Genomic DNA, 23,519 nt, shown 5'->3' with positions numbered 1-23,519 from the left:
AAAAAATTTGCCCCAAATTTGAACTTCTCTATTTAATTTTCAGTTTTGAACTTGTAACTTGTCATTCTTTAATTAAGATACGACTGCACCGATATCTGTGTAACACCATAGTTAATAATAATAATAATAATAATAATAATAATAATAATACAGTACATACTAAATATAATTAAATTATATTTCATAGAAAATTACATTATAATTCAATATAAATATAATTTAAGTATTAATAGTATTAAAACCTCAATGGCATCATTAATAGTCAAACTGTTTTTAATTATGTATGCATCAATGGCTTTGCATTATGATACTGCACTAATGAGCAAACTTGTGTATGTAATAAAAAGCAAATACAGTGACAGAGAGGTAAATCTGCAAAGATACACGCTAAACGAGTTGGATAAAACCTGATGAAGATCTTGCTGATGTTTTTTCTTTTTATTATTTTTTTCACTCTCTGTCACAGAAAAGTCAGGCCTCACAGGAACCTCCAGCTATCTAAGTAGTTGCAGCGTGTGTCCTTATCCACTCAAATGAACCAGCAGAGTCCACAGCCAGCAGAGGAGATTAGAAGAGAGAGAGAGCTTTGCTGGGTTTGGGTTCATGCACTTTTCAACTACTCAGAGTGTCTGCATGCGAAGAATTCTGTTGTAAACCTCCACAAGTGACAGAAAAAAAAAAAAGTGTAAAAACTACAACTGCATGGCCTTATGATTAATGCCGAACAGTGAAACCACAAAAGGGGCGACTGGGGTAGGGCGAGCCAGCGAGAGGAAGATTGCACCGCAGTGTTTGTGTCGAGTTAGTCAACATGAATGTGACTCTGTCCTAGTCTGAGCGAGCTCAATATATACACAAAGAAAGAAAGGGTGGGGGGAAAATACATAATTATTCTGTATCCGTTCTGGGCCTGGGCTCTCATTTTCACAATCTCCTCTCTGCAGTACTAAGCAAGTGTTCACCGCCAACCTGACAAGAATTGTCAATGATTTCTCCCGTGCTCGGCTGACAATCCCTCAGTGTGTGTGCAGGGGATTTAATTCCTAAAGCTGCTCCGAGTCAAAGGCTAATTTTGTGCTACGCAAATTAGCAAAGGCAAATGAAAGCAAGGCCAGGATAAATCCACGCTGCCTTTACTTCATATTTATCTGTCAGTTCATTAAAATCAAGAACATCCTTCAAAAACAATGGAGAAAGCTTGGAATACTTGGAATACTGGCATGCTTCGTGTATTTTTGCTTTTTGCCTCTTTGGGGAAACGCTTGGATTTTTGACTGGCAGAGATTATTTAGGCAACCTCACGCCGGAGACATATTTGTGCCAATAAACAAAGAGTATCTGTTCAGGGTTGCCAGTGCCACAGAGAGCGTGGTGTTGTGCCAAAAAGTGCTCCCAGAGCAAATGAGCAAGTGATCAGTATTCACTGCCATGCAGCACTCTCCCTGTAGTGCATTTGAAATGAACAGAGGGATTGTGGTTAGGGTTGAATCAGGATCTATGAGGCCGAATCAAGTCGCTCATATTTTTCATGAGTCACTGCGAAAGGCCGCCACATTGCCGACAGATGCCTTATTCTGAAATGTCTTTTAATTCATCCCCAGAGGCTCAGAGGTGCTTTCGCTTTTTCTTTTTTTAAAGGTTTTTTTTTTTGGGGGAGCTGGCAGTAATTAGGACACCCCGAGTCTTCCAGAGAGCAGCCAAATGGAAAACATTGGCTACACTGTGGAAACGAAACATCTGGTGTATTGTGATACAGACCTGTTGGGAAATAAATAAATAAATGGGGTTTACAATCAATTAGGCAAGTTACTAAAGTGCCTGTAGCTATAGTAGTCGTACATGTGCCGTGTGTTCATGTTATGCAATGATTTTCTTCTGAAACCGCGTAAACAACCAACAGAGCAAATGTAAACTTGTACTTTTTGGCTAAACGAAATATTCAGCTGAAGAATCATGTTAATTTAAAAATTTTCAGACTATTTTTGTCTTGCTTTCCGGTACAAATATTTTAATATTCTTCAGTCAAGACACATTTATTTATTTGAGAAGCAAAATCACATAAGTTGTTTTCTACAAAATTTGCTCAAAACAAGCCAAATATCTGCCAGTCGGGTGAGAAAAATAACCTTATTTTCTCTTTGAAGTAGCTTAAGTTTATTTTTCTTACCGCACTGACAGATTTTTTCTATGGAAGCCTGTTTCCGCTATGAAATAAATAAATTGCGACTTTTCAATCTCACAATTTGGAATTTTTCCCCCTCAGAATTCTCAGAAAATTTTATTTCGTAATTTTGTTTAAATTTCACAATTGTTTTTTTTTTTTTTTTCTGCAGAGATAGAACTGCAATATATAAACTCAGAATTCTGTCTTTTTTCTTAAAACTACAAGTTTATATTATATTTTTTCTTTGCTGTGGAATAAAAAAATAAAAATGAAAAAGGGTAATTGCAGCTTTTTATCTCAAAATTCTGACTCGTTTATATGAGTTTACATCTTACCATTCTGACTTTTCTTCACAGAACTGAGTTTATATCTTACAATTACAAGTTATTAACTTGCAAATCTGAATTTGCAAGTTAAAAAAAGTAAAAATGACTAAATATAAAGTCAGAATTGCAAGAAACAAGTCAGAATTGTTAGATAAAAAGTTTCAATTATCTTTTTTATTCATTCATTCATTTAGTGGTGAACATAGACTTTCATAATAAACTCATTTTGATACAGTTTTCATCTTAAGTAATTTTGCTTCTCAAATGTATCTTGATTCAAAAATCTTTAGATATTTGTACTGTAAAACAAGACAAAAATTCTAAATAAGAAAATCATTATTAGTTGATCTAAACCCTCAGCCCTCACGGGTCCATTTAACATTTTACAGGTCTGCCTGATTCATTTACACTTTCCAAAATGAAACATACAGAGCCCAAGTGCCACCTTTAGTTTTCAAACGCTTTATATTTAGAACGAAGCATATTGTGTTAATGACTTAAAAAGCACTGAAAGCAATTTACTGCTTCTAAACATGTCACTGTTTATTCTGGCTCTCCCTTCTCTGCGCAACATTTTAAATGAATAGTTCCTGGTTTCTGACTGCTGAAATAATATGCAACGGCTAAAGACTCACCTGCAGCACTTTATAGAACAAGACAGGTTGTTATGAGACGCATTATGCCTTCACTAAAGCAGGGCCAAAAACATCTTTCACACATCGCCTTCATTCCTGCCGGGAATTTCAGGCTCGACCACAGTCCACCTCAAATTAATGACCTAATGAAGCCCGCTGTTGTCATTCTAGCATGTGTTTACCTCAGAGATTAATGCAATGTTTTATGTATACCCTTGAAGCGCGCCTAGACGCTCATCTGACAAATACCAATTAGCCCAGAGAAGCTGGGGTTTGTACTGGCTTTATGCGGTTGTCTGCTTTCATTCCATGCCTTTGTCTCAGATGTCTTTTTATGGATTTCAAACTCACGTCTGTGTGGGCCATGCCAGCACTGAAGGATTTCTTCACAATAAAGGACAGAGAGAGACTAATTATGGTGCTGTCAAGGGATTTTATACATAGCGGAGATGAAAATGGAATCTACATCTTTATATCAGCTTCCTCTAGTTACAACTAACATGAAAGTCCTCAGTTTTCCAGAAAACACTCTTTGGAGGTACGCCATGCTTTGTTCTGAAATGAAAGAAAGAGAATTAAATGCAGCTTGATAATGCATGCTAATTGTCAGTGGTGTAGCATACACTGAATGTCTGTAGACCTTTAAGTCATATGCCATTTAAAAACATTAAAGTTGCACAAGGGTAGATTTCAGACTGTGGATTATGTCATCTATCATGCTTTTCTGTCTGGTTTAAATGTTAACTCTAAACCGTGTCAAATGCTTGAGCATTAAGAGGATGCGTTCATGTTGCTATATGCTGATTATTAACTTCTGAAACTGGGTAGTTTCACAGCAATGCCATAGAAGAACCATGTTGGGTTCCCCAAAGAAACATTCAGTGAACATTTCTTAAGAACCAATTTTTTCTTTAATGGTCATAATAATCTTTTCACAGTTTAAAAACTACTATTTTTAAAAGAGTTTAATTTATTGCCATCTATGGTTTTCTGAAGTACCTTGGAACATTTACATTGCACAAAAGGTTCTTTATTCTTTAGATTATTAAAAAGTTCATTAAAAAAAAAAAAAAAAAAAATCTTTGAAGAACCGAGGAACCAAAAAGGGTTCTTCTGTGGCATCACTGCAAAAACCTCCTTTTGGAACATTTATTTTGGAACCTTTAAGAGTGCAAAGAACGTTCTGTGCTTTGAGAAGGTTCCATGGATGTTAAAGGTTATTTGAGGAACCATAAATACAAACAAAGAACCTTTATTTTTAAAAGCGCAGCATTATTGATTTATGCTTCTCCAACATATAATATATATAAATTTCCATCAGAAAATTAAATAAATAAAGAAATGCATATTGAGATGTAATTTCTTCCTAAAAATTGGTTCAATCTCCATCACGCTTGGGTCTAGAGTCGCTGGCTGTAAATATGTTGAAAATAATTAGATCTAATCCTAAGTTATTTATATCTGCTTTGGCTTTCCTGCATGCTGTGTCCCTCACTCGCTCTGTCACTCAGGAGAATGTGGACCCGTGAGATACAGCGCACAAACATTTCATTAACCACTTGCTAATGACTCGCATGCTAATGTTTGCATAGATTACTGGCTTGGAGCTGAAAGCAGAGACATTCCCCCTTTCCGCTTGCTGCGGCTGACAAATTCTGGATTTATTTATTTGGACTTTTCTGTCATTCTTGTCGGTGACTGTAAACATTGAGGCTTTGTCATCGTGTTGCAGGAGGTTGATTAAAAACACAGGCTTCATAGATGCTTCACAGATCAAGTACAGGTCATTTGAGAGACAAAGGCACTTTCATAAAGCATGCATTGTTATATTCTTAAGCATTTAATACTGTATTGCGGCCTCTGGTATACACGGTGATAATATAATCTATGACAAAACTATATACATGCAACATGTTCACAAAACCCCAATGGAATAAATGAGTGATCACTTTACATGCACAAGAATATTTCAATATTAATCCAAATTCGGTTATGCAGTTTGTATCATGTACATGTCTTATCAACATTATTCATCAGTTATAAAAATATTATCTGTAATATTGATTTAATTCTGTGCATGTCCATAATACAGTAATTTTAGAATATTTTTGAAGCGAGAGGAGACAGATATGAACAGTTAAGTAAATAAATCATTATATATATATTATATATATATATATATATATATATATATATATATATATATATATATATATATATATATATATACATATATATACAAATATAAACATCTTAACAGACTCATATTTAAAAAGGTTACTGTCCAACAAATTCACCCTTCACCCTCTTGTCTGCTACCTGACAAAAACATGAATGAGAATGAATTATTTGACTAAAAAATTATTTAAAATGCAGCTTAATAAACAGCAAGAAAGGTCACGTAGGCATATTCCAATAGTACAATAGCAAATGTTCTTTTTCGAAAAGGATTTCAAAACTGGAAAATGGTGTGTGCGTGTAATGATTGTAAGACTGATTCATAATGTGATATAAAATCTACCTAATCACTGATTGGGTTAATGAGCTGAATATATTGGGAAATAGCCCAAGGATCCACATTGCAGACCACACTACGCTTGAATAACTCATACTTAATAACTTCTATATCCTACACTATATCTTGTTTTCTGTTCTGAAAAGGAGCCAGTAAGATTTTGTTTTTGAAAGAACTTAATACTTTTAATCAGAAATGATGCATCTAATTGGTCAAAACTGACAATAAAGGCATTTATAATGCTAAAAATAGTTCTTTTCATTAATATTTGACAATATTAAAATTTTTACTGTATTTTTTGATCAAATAAATGTAGCCTTGATGAGCAAAAAAGTCTTCTTTCATAAAACTAAAAACTAAAATCTGATACATGCAGTTTGCAGTTTCAAACTGATAAAATCCATCCAGCCAACTGTCTGTATTTTTATGACTGATGTCTGTCAAAATTCTGGACAGCCGACTCATCCTAAGTGCACTCCTGCAGTCTGCTAGAATTCCCTATAGTTTTAACACCTAATTTTTCAAACAAGCGAAGGTGCTTTTTATGCCCCTGCACTAAAAAAGAAAAAAAGAGAAAAGAACTACAAACGTCTGATGTGTGCATATATCCACTGACCCACAAACCCCCTGCAGCGACAGAGTCTGCAGTGTCTGCTAGTCTCAAATGAATGACAGCACACACAGTCTTTACAAGATGGGGAAATTACAAACATACGGTACTACATCTGCAATCATCTAACATACCAAAGCAACAGTTTCTTTTGACTTGACTCTTAAAAATAAAGGTTCATCCATTAAGCCTACCCATTGCACAAAAGGTTGTAGTGGACAAAGGCTCTTCATATGACCTCACCAAGGGGTTCTATGGGTTTTTGACACCTTTATTTCTAAGAGTGCAGGCTAATGATTGAAGTTCACGAATAAAAATGTGACAAATTAGGTTCAATTGGGCTCTTGAATAGTTAATTGTTTAAACGATTTTAAGCATTTTATTGCTAATAACGATGTTAAATTGTCAATATTATAGTTTTGACATCTTTTTAAGAGGATCAAATACTCTGCTTTAGATGAGGTTTCTGAATCATCAAATTGTATATTGTATTGTATTACTGTGCACTTACATAAGCATTAAAAAGTTTAGGGTTGAAAAGATTTTTAATGTCTTATCCTCACCGAGACTGCATTTAATTGATCGAAAATACAGTAGAATAGTAATTTTGTGAAGTATTATAACAATTTTGAATAACTATTTGAATATACAGTATTGTAATATTATATATATATATATATATATATATATATATGTATTACGGAAGTTCTAAGCGGCCATCCATTATAATTTTTTTCCTTTTTGTTTTCTCGTTATAACGACTTAATTTTCTCGTTATCTCGACATAACGAAGTTCGTTTTCTCGTTATAACGACTTAATTTTGTCGTTATCTCGACATAACGAAGTTCGTTTTCTCGTTATAACGACTTAATTTTCTCGTTATCTCGACATAACGAAAGTTTGTTTTCTCGTTATAACGACATGAAAGGTTTACTGTTGCTATAGTAACGAACTCAACTTTGACAGGCATCTGATGGACAGCCATGCAGGCGCTCTTACTGTAGCCTATATTTCAGCAAATTTTGCTTCGCCTAGGTAATAATAACGTCTACAATACTGTATAAATAAAGGCTGAACAATCACTGTTGATTTTTTCCAGAGACAGTACAACGAACGTTTTGTTTTTGTAATTAACATGTTTAAATGGCAACACCGCGCCATTAGAGCTGCTTGGATTAAACTCACTTTTAATTTTCCCTTTATATGAAATAAAATTATATATAATTTGTAATTTGTAGTAGTCATTATGTGGCAGATATAATGTGTGTTATAAGCTTCTGTTTGAAAAGAGCGTTCATGTGTACGTGTAGTGTATGTGTGTGTGTAGAAAAAAACCAATTACAACATTACAGAACAAAACTGAATTAAATTAGCCTATGGATTTTACACATACATCACATTTCTCATCAATATGGTTAACAATAAAGATTAGTAATAATGAAAAGAAGCACATCAGCCTACATCGATAAATCCCGTCCTACTGTAGATAAACAGAACATCTCCGCTTATTAACTACCTAATCATTAAATTAAAATTAAATTTAAATTAATCATGAGCCTAAAAGAAGCACAAATATAATATATAGTGGTGCAAACAGAATACAGTGATTTCAACCTTGGTTTTGATAAGCAGTTATTGATGAAACAGAATGCGTTGGTGAAACTCATGCATCTAGCCAGGAACTTAATAAACAAAATATTCATATTGATTCAAGCATTTAACATTTATGAATTAATTAAATGTCAGTAATAAACAAGACTGCACAAATTATAGTGATCACGAGGAAGGTCCGCGTACAGTAAAGTGGGTAGTATACAACACCCCATCAGTTATATTCAGGTCTATAGTGCCACCTGCTGGCGCAGTTTTGTAAATTCTTAGAGAAAATTAAGTCGTTATAACGAGAAAAGCGAACTTCGTTATGTCGAGATAACGAGAAAATTAAGTCGTTATAACGAGAAAACGACCTTCGTTATGTCGAGATAACGAGAAAATTAAGTCGTTATAACGAGAAAACAAAAAGAAATAAAATTATAATGCATGGCCGCTTAGAACTTCCGTAGTCGAAATATATATATATATATATATATATATATATATATATATTACTGTGATGCAAAGCTGAATTTTCAGCATTACATCATGACAGTCTTCAGTGTCACATGATACTTCAAAAATCATTATTGCTGTTATCAATGTTTCAGGACTCTTTGTTGAATAGAAAATTCGAAAGAACTGCATTTGTTTAAAATAAAGTTCTTTGTAACAACATAAAAATCTTTACTGTCACGTTTGATGAATTGAATGCAGCCTTGCTTGATACAAGTATAGTCTGATATTGAATCTCAAATGCCAGAACTCAAGCACAGGATATGACTTATGAAGCTACTACTATGTTAAAGGTTTGCCTCATGAATATTAATTAGCTGCATGATTGGGCAGTCTAGAAAGGTTACCAAGCAACGTCAGCACGGCCTAATTAATATTCATGAAATTAACCATCGCCATGTCATAACAACCGCTCACTAGACTGCAAATGTAATGTCCATTACAGTATATCAGTCCATTCCGTATATTTTATATATATATATATATATATATATATATATATATATATATATATATATATATATATATATATATACACTTCATATTTTATCACAATGTCTTTGATTGAACAACATTGACATAACATTCTCTCAAATTTCTATTACTGGAGTCATATGCTGCTTCTAACTACAGGAAGAAGACAAAAAAAAAAAAAACATGTTATCCAATTATATGCATTATATTGTACAAGTACAGGCTCTTTAAGTTTATTATATTTCAGTGAAATACCATAAAAAAAAAAAAAAAAACAGCTTTCAATAACACTAGAACAGAGTGGAAAAAATGTGTTGTGTCTACCATCTGGATCTACACACTGACACTATCGCATGTTGCCAAAACAGTTGTTTTATACATATTTCAAAGCTGTTTCTCCAAGATACTGAGTTTTCTTTTTCATGCAGTGAGATTTGAAGTGTCATCAACAATTATTGGAAAATTAAACTGTGCGGTAATGCCGTAAATATGGATATCTGATTTGGTCTATAATGCTTGACGTCATTCTGGTATCGGATGACTTTTATTTTTTTTTATTATTTTTTTGAGCGAGCGATGTATGTTTCTCTTCTCTCTCTGTGCCAGCAGTGACAGCACAATCCCTTGAGACCTGAACGATCAATAGAGTGTGAACCAACTCTGAGACAGGAGTTCACAAAACTAATCAAACTTGTGTTCTGTATGTCACCTCTACAGTACACAGCCAATTCTGACATACTGTAAGATAAATCTCTCTGTAAACAGTGCAGATACACTTGCATAAGATGTCTGAAATAAAATCCAGGACATTTCTAGTCCAGTAAATCAATATATACTCTAAAATTACACTTTTCTCTAAAAGATAAAAAAGGTGGACTATTCTGCTTTTGTGCGTCTTAACAATTGTAAATGTACTGCAATGAACTATGGTATATCATGCAACTCTAAATTATACTACCGGTGAAAAGTTTGAGGTCAGCAAGATTTCTTTCCTTTCTGCAAGAAATTCGTATTAAAAATAAATAAATAAATAAATAAGAAAGGATGCATTAATCTATCAAAAATGTTAGAAAACATTACAAAACAAAGCATAACCCTTTTCAGTACCAAATCCAATCTATTTTAAACCATATTACTGTAAAAGAAAAAAAATAATAATAATAAAAATTAAAAAAAAAATATTATTCATTATTTCACAGGACAAAAACAGGGACAATGCCTGGACACCCTATGCTTTCAAAACACTAGCAAATATGAAGACCAAAAATGATGACATATGACCCTCTCTGTTTAATGTTTGCATTATGATCAAGCATAAAAAAAGGTCTAAACATAAAAAAAGTGTAAATTGACTCATCAGCTGGCTGATGGGAATTGAGAACCAATCAGACAGCAACTGGGGAGGCCAAAAAACTGAAAACACAACACAACACAAATGAAAAAAAAGTTTTAGTTGAAAAAAGAGACAGTAGGGTTTTTTTTTTTTTTTTTTGCAGAACAGAATTATTCCTGTATTTTAGTATGAGGGAGTCTCAGCCCCTAATGATATCTAAGAGGTCATCATTTACTCACCCTCATGTCATTACAAATCTGTATGAGTTCCTTAGTTCTGTGGAAAAAGTAGTCCATTTGATTCACACACTGATTTGTGCAAGGGTAAAGAAGGACATTTACTCACTGGTGTGCTCATGATAAGAACAGATGTTTGATTCATGAATGGATCAGACTTATTGAGTCAGACCTTCTTGATGAATCATTTCACCCAGTTCACAAACTTACAAGCTCACTGGAAGAGAAAAATATCAGTGAAATTCAAGAAAATGCAGTTTGTTCTTTGAACAAAGCTTGCATGACTTCAGACGGCACGAGTCATATGTGGTATTTTTAGGGTGCGTTAAGAGTACTCTTGCATCTTTTCTGAAGCTTTAGTCCCCATGGGGACTAAATGGATGGAAAAGAACAACCAGTAAGATTCTCCTCTAGTTTTTCATGGAAAAAAATAAAATAAAATTGAAATAAAATCATAAGGGTTTTTACCCATGAGAGTGAGTATGTATCTGTTAGAGAGGTGCATTCGGTTGCATTTTATTTTGTAACTTCACTGGGCTTAATATAATGAACTCTAAAAATTTGAACAACTGGTATCAGTTGATTTATTTATTTATTTATATTTAGAATTTTATTTTAGATATAACATTTTTATTCTAATTAAAGTTTTATTTGTTTTGTTGTGTATTTTTGCCATTTTTAAAAGTTATTGTTTTATTGTTAATATTTCTATTTAAGTTGTATTTTAGTTTTAGTTATTTTAGTATATCAAGTTAAACTAAATTAAAATAAGATGTGTTTATTTAATAGTTTTTTTATGTATTTTAGTTTATTACAGTTATAAACTATACAGTTATGCAACTAAAATGAATGATTTTAACTTTAGTTAATAACCCTGGTTTGCAGTAAACACGGAACAAAATCAGATTCATACAGGTTTGCCTCCTTCAACTACCTATACCAGGACATAAAAATACTAAAGAAAAGATTTTCTCTAAGCAGCATGCTAGTGTGCAGTTAATGCAATTGTGTGTGAAATAGATACCTAATTCAGTTTCAGGACAGAGAGGGACGCTGTTCCAGAATGACTCAACCTCCAAATTGAGGTTTTAATTGTTACATGTCAAATTATCTACATCCTGATAACAGTGGTTAGAAAAGCCTCTAAAATCGTTTCTAATTATAGTGTACATTTAGCTGTAAGTGTACAGATTATGAAATTGTAGGGTACAATGCTTAGAACATTGTTCAGTTCTTACGAAAACGAAGATGTTTTTGCAGTTTCTTTCGAGTGTTGACTGATCATTTATTAAACATTAAACATTTTATAGCACCTATGCTGATTGGATATTTTGTCCAGGGCTGCATGGCTGGCCTCTTCTGGTAAAATCCTAATCAGGAAAAGAGGAACTGCAATCAAATGGAGAGGGCTGTCGGGCTTCCTCTTGTTGCTAAGAGACAGGTGTAAAAGGAAAGTTCTGCTCTGAAGGAGCGTTTTGTGTAATTGTGACTGTTCTGAACAAAACCAGTCATATCTTTCCTCCACAGTTTGAAGGTACAGGAGTCTATTGACAGTTTTCTGAGATATCTGCCATATGCCGTCAACCACGGCAAACACAGAGCTTTCTACACAGTAAGTTCTGCGCTCCTGCAGATAATAGGGAGATCGCCATTCAGCGCTCTATGTTTGCTGTTGAAAAGGAAAGGAAGAATTGTGAAACTATTACTGATACTGATGTGAATGAAATGCTCAAGTCGAAATTTCAAGCTGCACCCACAAAGAAAATTAAACCGAGCGCCGGGGCCTTTGAGCAAATTCACATTCATATTCACATATTCATGACTCATTTAAAAACATTGCTCAAGAAACACATTCTGACTTCGGCCAGAAAGGGCTTAAACTGCATTTAGCAAATGGTTTAATTTCTGTTTCCCTTTGCACAAGGTTTAGGGCCACCGCCTGAACATTTTGCCTTCACAGATTGAGTATATTTGCGAACAATTTGCCAGTCGTGCGCAAAGAAAACAGTTAATTCAGGAACTGTTAATTCCAACAGAACTCTCTTTGCTCTTTTAACTTCACTCAGACATGGACACAGAAGATGGAAATGTGAAGTACGTCCTCATGGGAGACGGGGCCGGAACTGTTTTCGAGATTGATGAGAACTCGGGTGATATCCACGCCACCAGGAGGCTTGACAGGGAAGAGAAAGCGTTGTACACCCTGAGCGCCAAAGCCGTCAACAAGACCTCCGGACTGGATCTGGAGAAGGCCTCGGAGTTCATCATCAAAATCCATGACATCAATGACAACGAGCCAAAGTTTGCCAAGGACACCTACGTGGCCAGTGTATCAGAGATGTCCAATGTTGGTGAGTACAGTATGAGTTACAGGCTCGAGATGTACTGGCAAATTCACAAAAGAAATAACTAATTGGTATGGGTTATATATAATGCTTTTCTGTTTCTATGGGGTTAAGGGAAAAGCTCACTCAAAAAAGATTTGGAGAAATTTAGCATTACATCATTTGTAATGTTAAATTTCTCCAAATCTCTACATCATGGATGGCCTGAGGGTGAGTAAACTTATAGCTAATTTGCATTTTTGTGTGAACTATTATTTTAGTTTTTTTTTTTCCTAAGGACACTGAAATGTACAATAGAAACTTTTTGACAGCATCTGAAATGTATTTATTTATTTTTGACATTAGAAACATACATATTTACAATCCCTCTGGTTGGAACTGGAATTGCAATTACATTTTACATACAAAAACTGTCAAATGACAATTGTTGTAAAACTTGGCGCTTTATGTAGATTTTTACATCCAGGTGAAAGTTATCTTCACAACGTCATTGATTGCACGAGAATCTCATTTACATCAAAGTGCCTCCATAAAGACATCCAAAGCAAAATGAAGTAGCTGGACTCTTTTTAAAAACAAATGATTTCAGAACGATAATTCAAAATGATTACATATTGAGCAATAAAGCTTAATGCATGTTTACCAAGCAGTCAAAACTGTCTCCTCTATGACAAGCAAAGTGACATTGGCCAATAAAAAGAAATACTCATTTAATTATTATTATTTTTTTTTTTTACACTAAACGGAAAATGCTTTCTTTCAGCCACTTAATCAACGCTGATTAAAACTCTGACAAACATTCAACTTCATATGATTTGCAGGAAGGATAAAGATCTTACAATATCCCGCCTGAATTCATTCAATTGTCAGTGATTTTAAACCAATTAAGAGCAGCAGAAAGAATCAAAGTAAATGAACATGATGCAGCAAGCTGAAATCAATTACTCTTCATGAAGCAACAAATTAACCTGCAGGTTTATCTCAAATGAATCAAAACTCATTTGCAGTTCTGACAAAAACAAGGCAGTCGGTTTTGATTAAAGATTTTGTGTTATGATCAGATAATCATTTTGGATCTTAATCATTGTGACCAAGCAAATGAATCAAAGATTAATCACTAGGAAATTATGCTTGAAGTGGTCCTGGTGTATTTGTGTTTGTTAATTTATAAAGCACTGTTTGAGAATGCTTGACACAATGTGTCAGAGGTTACCAAACAGAAATTAAATATTTTTGCCATTTTGACACCTTATTAATAATTAGGAGGGTGGGGTGCATCACCCCCTAGAGTACAATCTTTATCATGCCACCATTTATTTAGAAATGGCCCATCACATAAACCTTAGAAATTATTCATTTGTTTTGAGTAATAATAATAATAATAATCTATCCCAAACTAAAAACAAAACGAAAAACGAAAAAATCACAAAGCAGACAGTCAAATTTTATTATTATTATTAAATTATGTAATAATAATTGTATTATTTTAATACAATTTGTATAAAATTATAATAGTAATAAGAAGACCCTTATTTTGCAGCACATTATTTTTCATGATGCAGGCAAGAAAATTAATTAATGTATGAACCAACACTGTTGCCCCCTACTTTCCTGGAGAGGTCATATTTCTGTGATCTTATGTTGTTGATGCTTTTCTTTAATTTATGTTGCAATAGGGGAAAAAATTACCAAGCAACATGCTGTCAGAAATCAGAAATATTTCATTATATTATAGTAGATGCTTCACTAGCTCCCAATATTTTTTGAAGCATGAAATGGACTAACATTTTTCCCTGTCTGCTGCAGTTCATAGTCACTAGTGAAGGGTTTGGGACTGTATTTATTCTTGAGGTGTCATTTGCCAATTAGCACTATCGTCACATCCTTGTCGTGACATTTTCAATGCGACATCAAAATGAAATGTGCGTTAAGGTATTCAAAATTCTGTTAAGTTCTGGATGTCTCATTGGAGAATAGATCTTAATGCAACCGTGTTTGTTGAAAGATGGATCCCTGAGGCGTGAAACACTATCAGTCATCCTTTCAGACAAAAGCGAGACCACTCCACTCAAGCTTCAGGGACTCTCAGTTGGATTCTTACATTACAGTGCCTGATCTCCTTTATGTCTCTGCCGTCGAGAGTCTCAATGCACCTGTGTTTTACAAGCCGAGAACATGCAATGTTATTTAATTCAGATTTTTAACATGATACATGGCAGATTCACTGTCACTACCGATATTTATTTCCTTCACAAGTGTAAAAGCACATCATGTTACAACAGTTCAACTCTGGGCAGAGTTATTTATTCAACACAATCTGGTGAAAGCAGCCTTGTAAATGGACCACAGTCTTTTTCCCTCAGGCTTTTGCACTTGAAACCCAAGCTCAGCCTTGCTTTCCCTTTTCTCTTTCCGTCAGGTTTGTTCTCTCGTTCCTATCTGTATTTCTCTGTGGGGTTCAAAGTTACATCATCCCCGGTACTCCGCAACATAAATGGGACACCGTGCTCATTTGACACTTCGCTTGAGCTCTTCCTTTCTCTCGACCGTGTACAAATTCACAAGCGGCTCTGCTTGCCAAACCGTGAGGTCATGGTGGCACTCGCGTTTAAGCTGAACAAACCGGCCATGTGTTGCGAACGTGCCTGCCGTTAATCAGATCTGGCCATACATGAAGGCCGAGACTCTGTTTCTCTCCGTGTTATTGGAATGGGATCGGAGGGTGACAGATGTTTCCACATTCATTAGTATTGAGGTCTTGTTGATGCCAAGGACGCCGCTGATCCATGGCAGAAACAACATGTGCATTCAGTCCACCTTCAGAGGTGAGACTGAGAAGCCGCGAAGTCACCTCTAAAGTCTATTGAGAAGAATGAACAGTCAGTATTACACAAATGAGAACAGAGAAACCTCTGATGAAACTACTCACAGGAAGCCGTGAGTGTAATGGAAAGCACAGTAGTTGGCAACTATGAACGAGGAGTGATTTTGCCCTTCATGTGGCAGGAGAAAAGTTGTTGTCTCAGCTATTATCTGAGACCAGGCCAAGATCAGACTTTTATTGTGGGTAACGATGTACTACACACTTAAAAACACTACAAGACTTTCAGCAGTACAGCTAAAAAACAGAGAGAAAAATCTATATTTTACACCCTTTGTTTCACTGAATGAATACAATAATTTTTAAGTATGAATATAATTTTTGATAATGAATATAATATTTCTAGAGTTTTAAGTTAAAAAAGTAAGGATAACTGTAATATATATATATATATATATATATATATATATATATATATACATATATATATATATATATATATATATATATATTGATCCCCATACATATGATTATGAAAAATTGCAGTTTGAATTAATTCACAGAAATTAATCAAATTTACCAAAACTAATGACATTCTTTGGTTCTGAAGTTAAAATAAGAGAAGCTATTTGTTTTGACAAATACATAAAAAAAAAATAAAAAAAAATGTTTTGTGTGTCATACTGGTGAGTAGAGAGAAGGAAGGTTTGTAAAATTGCTTATGAGATCTGTGAATCACCAGCAAAAACATTTGAAATAGTGTGAATATTTAATAAATTGCTTAGCCTATAGTAGCACACTACAGTAGAGCCAAATATAAGCAACCAAATGAGTTCAACTTTACACCAGCTTTTTCATATCAGAGGCTATTTTTTTTTTCTCCTACAGCTGTCCAAAGCTGTGTCAAGCTGAAAGCGAACCCCCCCAAAATCATGTTAGTTCTAGATTAATTGGTCTAATTATAATGTTTCTTTGAGCAGATTATTAGTCTGACGTTTCCCAGCAACATACAGCAGATTCCATCAGAGCGGAAATTGAATGGGATGACCCAGAGAGAGCGGCCGAAAGAAAAACTACAATTAAAGATATGCCCATCTCACCGTGCAGCTGGAGTAATTATGAGACTAGGATTTAGATAAGAAACAAACTGAGATAAAGAAGATGAAAGCACGAGTGATCATGCATTTGCCTTGATCACTGCTCACGCTGGGAGGGAGGGGTCTCATCATATAGGCTAATAGCGAGGGTTTTTTTTAATTGCGAATTTGTCGTTCATGGTGCACCTTTAGAATGCACTCCTTTGATCATGGTTGATGTTTTAATACTGGATGTGGGGATCATGTTTTACAGTCATGTTATGGCTCTGAAATACATCTCTCTATAATTCTCTTCTGCTCTCTTTCTCTCAGGTGCATTTGTAATAAGAGTTACAGCCACTGATGCAGATGATGAAGCATATGGAAACAGCGCCAAGCTGGTTTACAGCATACTGCAGGGCCAGCCATATTTCTCAGTTGAACCTGAAACAGGTAAGTTGGGAAAATATGAGAAAACAAGCATGATTTGAAATGATTAAAAGGTGGGATTTGATAGTAAGGTGAAACAGGATTTGCTAACATAGTTTCATGCATGTGTGGGTGAATTGCATAAAGCCTGCTGAGAAAATGCCCTGATCATATTTTATCCTAAAACCAAAAAGATAGGAAATTATATTTTGCATAAAGAAAATGAAGACATCATTTAGGACCACTGAGATTTAAAATGTTTCTGTGTTGTATTTACTTGTACTATTATCATTATTTTCAGTGATGATTCCTATTACTTTATGCAGTATTTTGCTGCATTAAAAAAATAAATAAATAAATAAATAAATAAAATAATTTAATTTATAATATATTTTAAATTAAGATATATCATTTATTTTTTTTTAAAAAAAATATTTTTTTTTGATGATTTTATGTTGTTTTGTAGTTGTTTTTATGTGGTATAAATTCTGTATTATTTTGAATCAGTTTTTAATTTTATATTTTCCTTTTTAATTTTAAGTTGTAATTGTATTATGTGTTTTTGTCATTAATTCATTTATATATTATATTATATTATATTGTTTATATAGATTTTGTTCATTTTTATTTCAGTTTTAGTTTCAGTTATTTTAGTACATTAAGTTAAACTAAATTAAGACAAGAAATTATTTTTTTTCAATGGTTTTCAATTTAGTTTGCAGACTATATTAATAAGAATTTATTATTATTACTATCAGTAATGAGTCTATGTATGTATATTATATAATTACATTTTTTCTTCTTTTGAATTTGAAATGAAAAATGACAGGGACATTTTTTCAACAAATTATTTAGATTATTCTTATTCTATACTGTGTATTCCTATGAAAATGTTTGCCTTTTTTATATTGGTATCATTGATTTCTACTCTAATGTAATAACGTATTTTAATTTTCTATCTATTTTAGTGCATTTAGTACAGTTTAGGTGTGTTCCTTTAAAAACACATAAATTCTGCTCTCATGTACTAATAACCTTATCACAACATCATTTGAAGATTGACATCCTACCCAATTAAAACTTGCTCTTTAAAATACCCCAAGGCTGGGAATTCATTTTCTTGGTTATGTTTTTTTTTTCTTTTTTTTTTCTCATCCAACCTTCCTTTTTTAGCGTGACATTAAGATATAAATAATGAAGTCAAAGAAGCTCATTAGATAGCACCTAACGAAACCTGCGTCCGTCCACCCTGTCAGGTGTCATAAGGACGGCACTTCCGAACATGATTCGAGAGAACCGGGAGCACTATCAGGTGGTGATTCAGGCTAAGGACATGGCTGGACAGATGGGAGGTCTTTCCGGGACCACTACGGTCAACATCACTCTCCAGGATGTCAACAACAGTCCTCCTCGATTCCCGCACAGTAAGACAGCACAAACTCTCAACTCACATGCATATGTTGACCTGAAGGAGACATCAGTATTTTAAATTAGAAAGAAACACAGATTCAACACAGGTGATGCATTCTGGGAAATTTTTTCTTTATTTTTCTTTATTTTTGTAGTCAAGCCATCATTCATAGTTTGTCTAAACAAACTTTTTTTTTTACTAAAAATTATTATTATTATTATTATTATTATTATTATTATTATTATTATTATTATTATTGTTGTTGTTGTTGTTATTAATATTAATTCAATTTAATTAGACTTCCTCGATTGCATATGAAATGTAATTCCAAATCATGATTGCTACCTCAATTTAAATTTAAATAAATAATTACGAGAACATCAAATTCAAATTTTTGAATGACACAAGCAACAAATCAAATTTTACTAAAAGCTATATTCAAGCTATATTAAATCAGTGTGTGTGTTCTCAGGGAACCAAAACCTTGACCTTGGCGTTGTTAAGACCATGATCTACCATTTGAGCTACAGGAATAATTTCCCTTGCGCTACATCTTTAACTAAAAGAGTTTGATGTACTAAGTAGCCATAATCTAACATACAAAATTCAAAGCTTTCTGCTCAATGCACAAGAGATGGTTTGCAAATGGAGGTCTGAAAGGATATTGTAGCAAAAGCAGCCCATTTTAGGTCACGTAAAACTAAATTATGACTCATTTGGGTGCAAATCACCTTTCTGTAGACCTTGATGGAAGAAAAATGCTATTGAAATGTCTAGAACTAAATGCATTGAACAAGCCTGAAAGTGCATATCAAATGAACAAGGGTTTTACTGCCAGTCAACTGTTAAAAATTGATGCAGACTAGATTATCAGAGTATTTGTGAGCAGAATTATGCTAGGAGTTGCAAACAGACTTCAACATAATCAGCATAAGAAGTTATCTGTTCACATGGCAAATTTCTTCTCTCTGAGTGATATTTCAAAAGAAATGTAACAGACATATGTCATGGTTCAGCTGAATTATCATGGAAATGCTCAGGGCCCGTTTCTCCTGCTGACCAGGATCAGTTACAATTTGAACCCAGAACAAAATCTCCACAGAAAGAGGCTTTATGAGAGTGAGAGAGAAGGGTGGATAGAGAAAGAAGGATAGAAACTAGAAGACAGAGAGAGATGGAGAGAGAGAAAGAGAGCACAGAGGGAGCTTCATTTGGGGTGATAATCCCTCTCTCTTTGCCACAGTCTCAAATCCAATACAAGAGCCACATCAGAAACAGTTTCCACAAACTGGGTTTAAAAAGAACCTCCAGTGGCTCATCGGAGCTGAAATTCTATTAAATAATAACCACTGAGAGGCAGCTCCGCTTTTCCCCTGAGAGAAGGATAAACAAATAGACAAATGCACGCCAAAGCAGCTCGCTCGAGAACAAAGAGTTCGTACAAACACCTGACTGTTTACTCAATTGATTTATTTTGCGCACCTTCTCCAGGTACCTACCATCTCTCCACTCCAGAGTCAGCTGGAATCGGATCATCGGTGGGTCGGATCAAAGCATATGACGCGGATGTGGGAGAGAATGCCGAGATGTGGTACTCCATCCTGGACGGTGATGGGCAAGACATGTTCAATATCATCACGGACAGCACCAGCCAGGAAGGGGTGATAACAGTGAAGAAGGTAAACAGGCCCTATATTTAATGTTTTAAACATCACACTGTAAGTCAGCGGTTTGAAATAAAATCCACACCATCCGATGGTCTTTCCCTCATTCTCATTCTCTCGTTCTTTCATATGCATGCACGCACCCATACGAAGCAAAGTGCTTAGAAAGTAATCCCCTAAATCGAAGCCTTCGTGTCCTATCAACTTTACAAAGGTGCTTAATTCTATTCACAGCCCAAAAAGTCCCTTTTTCCCTTTTGTGTGGCACAGGGATCTATTTTCCTGCTGAAATCTGCCTATAGCTTATTTCCTCTCTCTGTCAGGTCAGGCTTTGACAAGGCTCAGGCAATTATGCAAATCTTATTGCTTAAACTAGAAAGAAAGATAGCTATGAAAGAAGGCCTGAATGGGCGAAAGGTAAAAGATCGTACCTTGAGTCTTTAATCGTTTCATAATTAAAAGGCTGCATTAAAACACAATAGATTTAGAAAAGTTTAGGGTGATGCTGCTAGAGCATGTCGTTAATCTGCAACCGAATAGACCTGAGCTGAAACATATCAGAAAAGTAAGCCTACCTTTATTCAGACAGGTCATGAAGACTGGACTAACCATCTTATCTTTGCCCTTGTAACCTTTCTCCCGTTTAGCAACTAGATTACGAGAGTAAAAGGTTGTACTCACTACGGGTGCAGGTGACCAACACGCATATAGATCGACGCTTTGAGCAACTGGGGCCTTTCAGCGACACGGCGATTGTCCGGATCACAGTCACCGATGTGGACGAACCTCCGGTCTTCAGTCGGACTCTGTACATTTTTGAGGTGGATGAAGACACCCCTGCTGGCAGCTCGGTTGGCACGGTCTCAGCTCGAGACCCTGACACAATCAATCACCTGGTCAAGTAAGTATCTATTAAAAAACAGAAGCCCTTACCCACTTACTCATTAGCTCTTGAATTAAATGATATTAATGCTATTATGCCAGAAATGTCTTGTTCATTACCTCAATTTTCTAATCATCCAATAGCAAAGACTATAGAAATACCAAGCTGGTGCACTCAGATTACTATCAATGAGAGAAAATGCAACACGCAATATGGCAGAATAAGTCCCGCCTTCTAAATAAAACAGCCAGTGGCCGAATGGTGAAGTCATTGGCAATTATTAATTTTAGATTTTATATTCAGAATTATTATAGAATATTTTACATTTTTATTTTAAATATAATTTATAATATTTATTATAATATTAATTAGACTTGTTTAGAATAAATACACAAAATTTAATTATTAAATGATTTAAAAAATATTATTAATAATAATAAATAATTAGTGAGGACATTTTGAGTGTTGAAAGTTGCTTTTATTAGTACAATGATTCCTCTTATCTCAGAAGTTTAAGGGAAACTTGAATCTGCTTGACATGACCCCTTTACTGTTTTAATGGTCATAGTTTTGTGATGCACTTGCTTTCTGTTGCACTTATTATATTAGTTTCATTATCATCCAAAGGCTTATTTAGCTAATAAGGAGGCTTCTGTCAACAGATAATCTTAACCATTGTTACAGGCAATTTAATGGTCCAGTAGAGATTTGAACAGAGGGACTCAGTAATTAAATGCTTTTGAATATGCAGCGAACAAACAAGTGGTTGCGTTCACCTTAGACACAAATAAAAGGTACAGCGGGGAAAAACAGCAAAATGACACCTTGAAAAGTGCCTCCCAAAGCATCAGAACATAAAGTTCATTACAGTGAATGAAAATCAAGCAGAACACGTCTTCGCCTTCCACATTTTGGTTGTTGATCAGATGTTTTGTGCTCGGTTAAATCCAATCCATCAACATGTTCCCAAGCGTGTGCGTGTGTATGGGTGTGAAGACGAGGAAAAGCAAATTATTCATGGGCCCTCAGTTGGTGATTTCCCTCCGGAAGTTTGACAAGATGAATACAGGCGATGTTTTAACTCTCCCTTCCTTTCCTTTCTGAATTCAGACTTTAATAAGTCACAAAGTTGGTGTGAAAGAGTGTGTCTTGTCTCTCGTCTCCTGTCCGCTTGCGCACTGTGAGCGATGGTCTGAAAAGCTTGTCCTTCTGGCTTACTTATGCACGTCACACTTAGTTGCATATTTAAATGTCAGCAGAATATGTAAGCTGACATTGATAAATGAGTTTAATAGGAAAGATTTCCTTTTCTTATTTCATGAAAACAAAAGACAGGGGATCAACAGATAGATTAGCATTCAGGCTCTTTCAAATGACCCACTTCAAAATTCACAACATGCAATATACGGTTAAGGATAATTGATAGTTGATAGTTGCTAGCTGCTTTGGCTAGGAAGGTGTTCATCAGAGCTGGCTATTCAATGTATAACGCATAACTGATTACTTAAAAATTAGCACTTACTGGCACCAAGGTACCACAATTCTGCTGCTGAAAAAAAAAAAAAAAATCTCTGTTACGTCTCTGAAGGAGACGAATTGGGATATCTCTTCGATAGACCAATCTACTTTAAGTGTAAACTAAACAAGCCAATGCACATTGGCATGCAACTATTGCATCCAGCTGCCCCTGATCACAGCGTGAGCATAAGGCGGCAGCAGGTTTACCGGGTTTTCGCTTAGGAGCCGGGCCGGCGACCCAGCCGCTCAGCAGCGGTACAGCAACTGTGGCGACGGGACACTTATAGCATCCGTTTAGGTGTATATGGAGAAATTTGAGGTGATTAAAACCCTCTTGGGAAGGCAGAAGTCTCCCAGGGAAACATGGGCTATAAGGCTATACCGTGGACTATACACATACGAGTACCGCTTAGGTCTCAATATGGAACCCAGCCTACCATGGTTCTCACTGATTCATCATGAAGGCCTAGCGCCGGACGTTCTGCCGCGACCAGCTGCCTAGGGTGATGGAGGAACTCAACAGGGTCTACAGTACGGACACTCTGGAGCAGTTTTAGCAAGCCAAAACTAACCGGGGCCTCTCGGTGCCACTACCTGTTCGAGGTGAGAACACAGGAGGAATACCGGCTCTACACGAAGGCTACAGAATCTAGCGAACATGTTAGGTGTCGCCCAGCTCGCAGCTCTACAGATGCCAAATGGTGCCCCGTCTCTGAGACAGTAGATCCTTCCTCAGAGGAATCAGCCAAGGAGGGGCTGTCACGAGGAGCACTAGTTTGGGGAACCAGGTCCGAGTGGGCCAATACGGTGCCACTAGCAAGACTTCTGGACTTTGTACAGTGTCTGTGCGAGAAGACTCAATGAGGGAAATGCATATATGCATAGACCCCGCGGCCAGCTGTGTGCCAGTGCATCCGTGCCGAGAGTTCCCGAGCCAAGCGGGTGCCGAGCACAGCCGGATCTTCATCT

At 35.3% G+C, this 23,519-nt stretch overlaps 1 protein-coding gene across 1 annotated transcript in view; it reads left to right on the top strand.

The window, feature by feature from the left end:
• LOC109102649 (cadherin-10-like) overlaps positions 1–23,519 on the top strand; it is a 47,209-nt gene that overhangs the window by 10,298 nt on the left and 13,392 nt on the right. The window contains exons 3-7 of the mRNA XM_042768066.1: positions 12,460–12,754; positions 16,979–17,098; positions 18,331–18,498; positions 19,977–20,164; positions 20,797–21,050. Coding sequence (XP_042624000.1) covers positions 12,460–12,754; positions 16,979–17,098; positions 18,331–18,498; positions 19,977–20,164; positions 20,797–21,050 — 1,025 coding nt within the window. The remainder of the gene's footprint in view (positions 1–12,459; positions 12,755–16,978; positions 17,099–18,330; positions 18,499–19,976; positions 20,165–20,796; positions 21,051–23,519) is intronic.

This window comes from Cyprinus carpio, chromosome A12 (assembly GCF_018340385.1).
Source record: "Cyprinus carpio isolate SPL01 chromosome A12, ASM1834038v1, whole genome shotgun sequence".
Classification (NCBI taxonomy): domain Eukaryota; kingdom Metazoa; phylum Chordata; class Actinopteri; order Cypriniformes; family Cyprinidae; genus Cyprinus; species Cyprinus carpio.
Note: the sequence above shows the minus strand (reverse complement) of the source record. Positions and strands in the feature narration are given on the sequence as shown.